Source organism: Tilletiopsis washingtonensis, assembly GCF_003144115.1.
Source record: "Tilletiopsis washingtonensis strain MCA 4186 unplaced genomic scaffold FA09scaffold_3, whole genome shotgun sequence".
Taxonomy (NCBI): Eukaryota; Fungi; Basidiomycota; class Exobasidiomycetes; order Entylomatales; genus Tilletiopsis; species Tilletiopsis washingtonensis.
Window position 1 is genome coordinate 239,154 of NW_020312000.1, and position 6,628 is coordinate 245,781.

Sequence of the window (6,628 nt, forward strand, 5' to 3'; positions counted from 1 at the left end):
CGCGTCTCTTGCCTTGTCCTGTCCTGCTCCACGTCTTCTCGGCCCCCCCTCACGAATTTGCATCTCCCATCCACAACTTGACACCCACGCCGCGACACCTCGGCCGCCGCTCTCCTCCTCTGCTCTGCCTGTCATTTACGCACATTCCCTACGCCACAATTCTCTACTCTTGCGGCACCGTGCCTTTTTTTCCGTGCGTGACTCTCGCTGCGATGGGACAGCAAGTTGTGTCTTGCCTAGTCGAGTGAGTACGTGGCTGGCTCGAGCTCGCCGAGCCTCACGCGCGGCGGTCGCAAGCACACGCGTCTTGCTGCGCTCCTCTCTGCCGGGGAACGACGTGCTGCACTTTCCCCTTGGCGCCGCCCGCGTCTCTCCCTTCTACCAGCGTTCTGCGTCTGCGGGTCGCTCCTCGTTTGCCACTCCTGCGCATTGGGGGCACGCCCTGCTGCCGGGTGCGGGGTGGTGCCAAAATCGGCCACGTCTGCGCTGCGCGAGCAGCAAGCAGTCGCTCCACCCGCGCCGCGGCGGCGGCGCGCGGCGACGTCGTCAGAGCGCGGCCCTCGATCTCAAGCTGCCAACGCCGCCCGCCGCCGCGCGCGTCGGCAAGCAACGCTGCGTAAGCGTCCGACGAGCAACGCCCCCCTCTGCCTGCCATCACAGCAAGAGGCGTCCTTGGTCCTCGATCGGCACCGATGCCTGCGCCCGCCCGCCCTGCAGCACCGCCGGCCGCGCGCCCCATCGTGCGTCAGATAGCGCTAGCAAGAGCGAAGCCGTGGCATTCAGTTGGATCAGTGTGAAAGGGTCGTGTGTGTGGGGTGCGACGTGATGGGGATGGGGTATCGACAAGACTGAGGCGCGATGAGAGAGAGTACATGAGGAACAAAGAGAGACGAGAAAGTGGGACAGTGGGCGAGCAAATGAACGACTCGAGCGCCACGCCTTGGACGGCGGCGCCACGCTGAGACGATGCGACGAGCGAAGAAATCTTGCCCCGGCCGAATTGTCTTGAAATGACGCAGCCCTCTTGACGGGACGAGTGGGAGAAGCAGCGTGAGGGGGGGGGGGGCGCAGACTTGCACGCTGAGAAAGGCGTGTGTGGAAGCTTGGGCACGGAGCTGGTCGGAATGCTCAGGTCGGGCGAAAGGCAAAGGCTCGGGGCACGAAAAAGTGCAGCTCGAGGCCGTGCGCAGCCATCGACCCTTGCCCTTGCTCTACTCTTCAGACGCCCATGCCGGCAAGTCTCGAGTCGCGCATGTTCAATCGGCCCTGCTTCGTCTCCAGAATACACTTGATCTCCAGCGGCGGCTCGTCGCCCAGGTTCTGTGCACGCGTCCAGCGCTCGAGACGCGTCAGACCGAGCGCGGGGCCGTAGCGTGGGTCCACTGCAGCGAGAAGAGCGTCAGGTGAGGGGAGAGTGGACGGAGGAAGGGGGAGGGGGGGGGGGGAGAAAACGCACGGTCAAAGGCACGAAGGAGAGAATCGATGCGAGTCTCGTTTGAGGCGTGCACTGAGGCAGAAGGACGGGGTGAGCGGGAGTTGAGAGAGCGCGTGGGATGAAGCCAAGCGGGCAAAAGAAAGGCATGGACTCGCAAGCCTCGCAAGCCTCGCAAAGGTTGCCGAGCCCAGCTTTGGCCATGTTCCCTCGGCAACGCGCCCCTTTGCCACCTTCTCCCGTGCTTGCATTCCCATTCCCATGCCCTGACTCTGCTGGCTCTGCGTACCCCGCGCGCGCGCGCCAAGAAACTCACCGAGCATGCCCTTGCCCATGCCCGCTCTCTGCTTCTCCGTCTCCCAAACGTCGTCCCACGCCGGGTCGTCAACATGCAGTTGCACGGCGTGCTCGGCCGCCTGCTGCTCCTCCTTTGTGCTTGCCTGCTGCAGCGCCTGCTTCTCGGGACTGGCGGCGCGCGACGCAGCAGAGGCGGATGTGCCCGTGGAGCTGGTGCGCTTCGCCGACGACGACGACGACTTTGCCGCGGCGGCCTTGCCGGCCAGCGAGGCGGCGCGAGCCTTGGAGCTCGAGGCGCCCAGGTTGGACGCGGCGAGCGTGGAGGAGGCACGCTTGGGCGGCATGGTGTCGAGGCGAGGATGGATGGGTGGTGGTGGTGGTGGTGGTGGTGGTGGTGGTGCTGAGCAAGGCAGCATGCATGGCCCGATGCGGCGCTGATGCCCGGCTGCCCGCACCGGCGATGTTGGTGTGGAGGCACGCGAGAGCGACTGGGGCGGTGCGCCAGAGAGAGGAGGCGTGGGAAACGACACGTGCCGCGCCCACGCCTCACTGTCAGAAGCGCACCGCCGCGCCCGACGCGCTCTTCGCGCGTCGAAGCGCACAGACGCAAGCCGCTTGACAGCTCGCCCCCTGCAACCCGACGACGACGACGACGACGACGACCCTCACCCCTTGCTCCTTGTCCCTGCAGCTCTCGCGCCATGGCGCAGCTCTTCGCAAAGGACCCGCGCAATGCCGGCCTCTTCATCGGCGGCGAGCGCATGAGCGGCGCCGAGATCCGCAACGAAAACGTCCTCGCCGCACAGAGCATCGCCAACATCGTCAAGAGCAGCCTGGGCCCTGTGGGTCTGGACAAGTGAGTGGAGAAGGAGAGAGGGAGAAGAGGAGGCAGAGGCGCGAGGCACGGCCAAGGCGGCGGCCAGGGCGACGGCGCTGCGGGGGCGCGTGCGGGGCGACGGCGCTGCGGCGGTGCTGCCGCGCAGAGGAGAGCGACGATGGAGCTGCCGCTGTCGCTGTGCTGCAGGACGATGAACTGCTGCCATGCTGCAGACGCCAAGGGCGCCCCAACACTCCTCCCAGCGTGCCTCACTGGGTGCCGCGCCAGGCGCAAGTCTTTGCTTGCTGTGCTACGCCGCGAGCAGTGGCTCACCCTTCACCCACCAGGATGCTCGTCGACGACATTGGCGACGTGACCATCTCCAACGACGGCGCCACGATTCTCTCGCTGCTCGAAGTCGACCAGCCCGCCGGGCGCATTCTCGTCGAGCTGGCGGCACAGCAGGACAAGGAGGTCGGCGACGGCACCACGTCCGTCGTCATCATTGCCGCCGAGCTGCTGCGGCGCGCAAACGAACTCGTCAAGAACCGCATCCACCCCACGACGGTCATCACGGGCTACCGCCTCGCGTGCCGCGAGGCATGCAAGTACATGCAGGACCAGCTCAGCCAGAAGGTCGAGAGTCTGGGCAAGGAGTGCCTCGTCAACGTGGCAAAGACGAGCATGGCGAGCAAGGTGATTGGCAGGTGAGTGGCAAGTCAGCCCAAGGCGGGGCCGGGGGCCAGGCGTTGTGGTGTGATGTGGAGGGGCGAGCGTGGAGAGAATATGGCGGCCCGACATCGACTCACCGCATTCCGTGCTCACCTCTGTCTCTCTCGCGCAGCGACGATGACTTTTTCGCGCAGCTGGCCGTCGATGCCATGCTGGCCGTCAAGACGATCAACCCGCGCGGCGAGACCAAGTACCCCGTCAAGGCCGTCAATGTGCTCAAGGCGCACGGCAAGTCTGCGCGCGAGTCCGTCTTCGTGCCCGGCTATGCGCTCAACTGCACCGTCGCGTCGCAAGCCATGGTGACGCGCGTCAAGAATGCGCGCATTGCCTGTCTCGACATCAACCTGCACAAGCAGCGCATGCACATGGGCGTGCACATCACCATCGACGACCCCGCGCAGCTCGAGAAGATCCGGGCGCGCGAGAGCGAAATGGTGCTGGAGCGCGTGCGCAAGATTCTCGCCGCCGGCGCAAACGTCGTCCTCACGACCAAGGGCATCGACGATCTCTGTCTCAAGGAGTTTGTCGAGGCGGGCGCCATGGCCGTGCGGCGCTGTCGCAAGGAGGATCTGCGCCGCATTGCAAAGGCCACCGGCGGCCAGCTCGTGTCGAGTCTGGCGAACCTCGAGGGCGAAGAGACGTTTGAGGCTGCGAGCCTCGGCTCGGCCGACGAAGTGGCGCAGGAGCGCATCTCGGACGACGAGCTGATTCTGGTGCGCGGCACAAAGACGGTCTCTTCCTCGTCGATCATTCTGCGCGGGGCAAACGACTATCTGCTCGACGAGATGGAGCGCTCGCTGCACGACACGCTCAGCGTCGTCAAGCGCACGCTCGAGTCGGGCAGCGTGGTGCCGGGCGGCGGCGCCGTCGAGTCTGCGCTGAGCATCTACCTCGAGACGTTTGCCACGACGCTCGGCTCGCGCGAGCAGCTGGCAATTGCCGAGTTTGCCCAGGCGCTGCTCGTCATTCCCAAGACGCTCGCCGTCAATGCGGCAAAGGACAGCACGGACCTGGTGGCCAAGCTGCGCGCCTACCACAATGCCGCGCAGAGCGCCGGCGCCGGCGACCCCAAGAAGGCGCTGCGCTGGTACGGCCTCGACCTGCTCAACGGCGCCGTGCGCGACAATGTGCGCGCCGGCGTCCTCGAGCCGACGGTGAGCAAGGTGCGCTCCCTCAAGAGTGCCGTCGAGGCGGCAACGAGCCTGCTGCGCATCGACGACTCGTTCCGCATCCCGCCGCCCGAGCCGGAGCAAGGTGAGCACGCCGCCCCATCCCCCATACCCCCCCCCTCCCCTCCCCCTCCCCCTCCCCCTCCCAACCTCCCCTCTTCTCTTCCTGAAGTCGTCGCGGGAGAGGACTGACGCTGACTCCTCGCGCCGCCAGATCCGCATGGACACATGTGAAAGAAAAGACGCTTTGCGGGAGAGTAGAGGGTGGCGGTGACGCGCAGCGAGAATGTCTGGGACGCTGGGGAGGGGAAGGGGGGGTATAATGGACATGAGATCGGTCTGAAAGACGGGGGGGAGGGGGAGGGGATCGGAGGGGCGGAGCGCAAAGTGGAAGAGAGGTTACGAAGAACAGAAAGGGTGGGGCAAAGGAGAGGAGGGGAAGATAGGGGCTTGCTGCCCTTTGCATCGCGCGTAGGCCAGAGAGCGTCTCGGGCGGGGTTTGCTTCTGGGCGCGCGCGCGCCAGGGATTGGCGGCGGGGTCTTGCCCTTGCTGCGCTTTCGAATGGGGGAAGCTGTGCTTCAGCGCTTCGTCCGCTTCGTCGCCCGCTGCGCATCCGTGTTCTCCTCGAGCGCCACGGCGTCTGCACCGGCGCTCCTGGCGAGGCCGAGCAGCATGGGCTCAAAGGCACGTGCGCCGGGCCGACGCCGGGCACTGCTGCGCCGCGTCGTCGTCGTCGTCGTCGTCCTCGTCGTCCTCGTCGTCGTCGTCGCCTGCGCACCCGACTGCGAGCGTGGCTCTGCGTCTGCGTGCGGCGCTGGTGCTTGAGCTTCTTCTTGAGCTTGCATGCTGCGCAAAGACGGCGAAAGCGAGGCAGCGGCCGTAGCGGCAGCAGGGCGAGGAGGCGAGACGACTTGAGGCTGAGCAGGCACGCGAGAAGCAGAAGCAGCAGCAGCAGCAGCAGCAGCAGCAGCGCTTCTCGCAGGTGCTGCTGAGGCGCGTGGCGTCGCGCGGCGATGCTTGGCCGGCACGCCGACGACGCTGCTGCTGCTGCTGCTGCTGCTGCTGCTGCTGGTGGTGTCTTGCGGCTGTTGTTGTTGCCGCTGCTCGTCGTCGACGACGATGATGTCGGGCTCGGCGGATGTGAAAGGCTCCCCCTCCTCCTCAGCAGCTGCAGCAGCCGCGGGTGCAGCCGTCGAGGCAGCCGGCGCAGTCGAAGCAACAACAACAACAGCAGCAGACGACACTGACTGTTGCGACGCCTTGCCGGCGCGCTTGCGAGGCTTGGCCGCCAGCAGCGCAAGGCTTTGCTTCGGCGCCGCGTGCTGCGCGTCCGGCATCATGGCAGGAGGCGTCGCTTGAAGCGGCGCCATGGTCGCGGCCGTCGTGCTGCGCGTGTTCGCCTCGCGAGCCTCGCGAGTGCAAGGTGCTGCCGCCTCGATGGCGCCATCTTGCACCGCGCGCGCCGCCGCCGCTTGCGCCTGGCGGCCGGCCCTCTTGCGCGACGAGGGCACGATCGCAAGCTGTTCCTCCGCCGGCGACATCGTCATCTCCTGCACCTCGTTCTTCTTCTCCTCTTGCGCCCTCTTCGCTGCAGCCGCGCTGCTCGCACTCGCCTCGCGCAATCGCAATTGCATGCCCTTCCAGCGCTTCTCACACGCCTCGGGCGTGCGTTGCGGGCAGACTTTGGCGATGTGTCGCCAGTCGATGCGCGCTGCTTGTTGCTCAATGAGAAGGTGTGTTGCCGACTCGCGAGATGGCTTGCTGTTCGCCGAGAGTGACTCGATGGTCTCGATGGCGGCTGCGTCTTGCGGCAAAGGCGGCGTTGAGCGAGCGATGACGACGGCAGAAGAGGAGGAGGAGTCGTCGGCGCTCGCAGCGGCAAGAAGCGCCGCCTCGGCCTCTTGCAGTTGCGCGGCCACTGCAGCGCAAAGCGCAGAGTCCACTTGCTCCCACGTCAAGCGTGGCGCAGTCAGACGCAGACTGTCATGATGATGAGCCTGCACGTGTGACGCCAGCCTGTTCGTCGCGGCTCGTCCGGCGACTGTGTGTGTGTGTGTGAAGATGGAGAAGCACAGTGGGGAGAGAAAAGCAAGGGGGAGAGAGGTAAAGGCGTCAGCAATGGGCGTACTTCTCCACCGCTCTAAGCATGTGATGCCTCGAGTATCCGGGCTTTGGGGGAG

At 66.1% G+C, this 6,628-nt stretch overlaps 3 protein-coding genes across 3 annotated transcripts in view; 1 reads left to right on the plus strand and 2 right to left on the minus strand.

Moving 5' to 3' along the window:
- Window positions 1-1,218: 1,218 nt before the first annotated feature.
- FA09DRAFT_358453 (hypothetical protein) lies at window positions 1,219-2,073 on the minus strand (the record flags this gene model as incomplete). The annotated part of the gene is made up of 3 exons (XM_025744959.1): window positions 1,219-1,382; window positions 1,457-1,507; window positions 1,749-2,073. The coding sequence occupies 3 exons, from the start codon at window positions 2,071-2,073 to the stop codon at window positions 1,219-1,221; spliced, it is 540 nt and encodes a 179-aa protein (XP_025600644.1).
- A 292-nt stretch (window positions 2,074-2,365) lies between these two features.
- On the plus strand, window positions 2,366-4,741 carry FA09DRAFT_342376 (T-complex protein 1). Its single transcript, XM_025744544.1, has 4 exons — window positions 2,366-2,585; window positions 2,894-3,253; window positions 3,391-4,532; window positions 4,662-4,741. Exons 1-4 carry the CDS (start codon window positions 2,431-2,433, stop codon window positions 4,679-4,681), a joined length of 1,677 nt encoding a protein of 558 aa, XP_025600645.1. The 5' UTR covers window positions 2,366-2,430; the 3' UTR covers window positions 4,682-4,741.
- Window positions 4,742-4,808: 67 nt separating this feature from the next.
- Window positions 4,809-6,628, minus strand: part of FA09DRAFT_327816 (hypothetical protein) — a 3,818-nt gene continuing 1,998 nt past the window's right edge. The window contains exon 3 of the mRNA XM_025741539.1: window positions 4,809-6,489. Coding sequence (XP_025600646.1) covers window positions 5,027-6,489 — 1,463 coding nt within the window. The 3' untranslated portion in view covers window positions 4,809-5,026. The remainder of the gene's footprint in view (window positions 6,490-6,628) is intronic.

Excerpts from the sequence above, each read along its gene's own strand:
- FA09DRAFT_342376 (XM_025744544.1), top strand. The coding sequence starts at position 2,431 with ATGGCGCAGCTCTTCGCAAAGGACCCGCGCAATGCCGGCCTCTTCATC. Across the intron at positions 2,586-2,893 it reads GGCCCTGTGGGTCTGGACAA|GATGCTCGTCGACGACATTG; the intron begins GTGAGTGGAGAA and ends TTCACCCACCAG. Across the intron at positions 4,533-4,661 it reads GCCGCCCGAGCCGGAGCAAG|ATCCGCATGGACACATGTGA; the intron begins GTGAGCACGCCG and ends TCGCGCCGCCAG.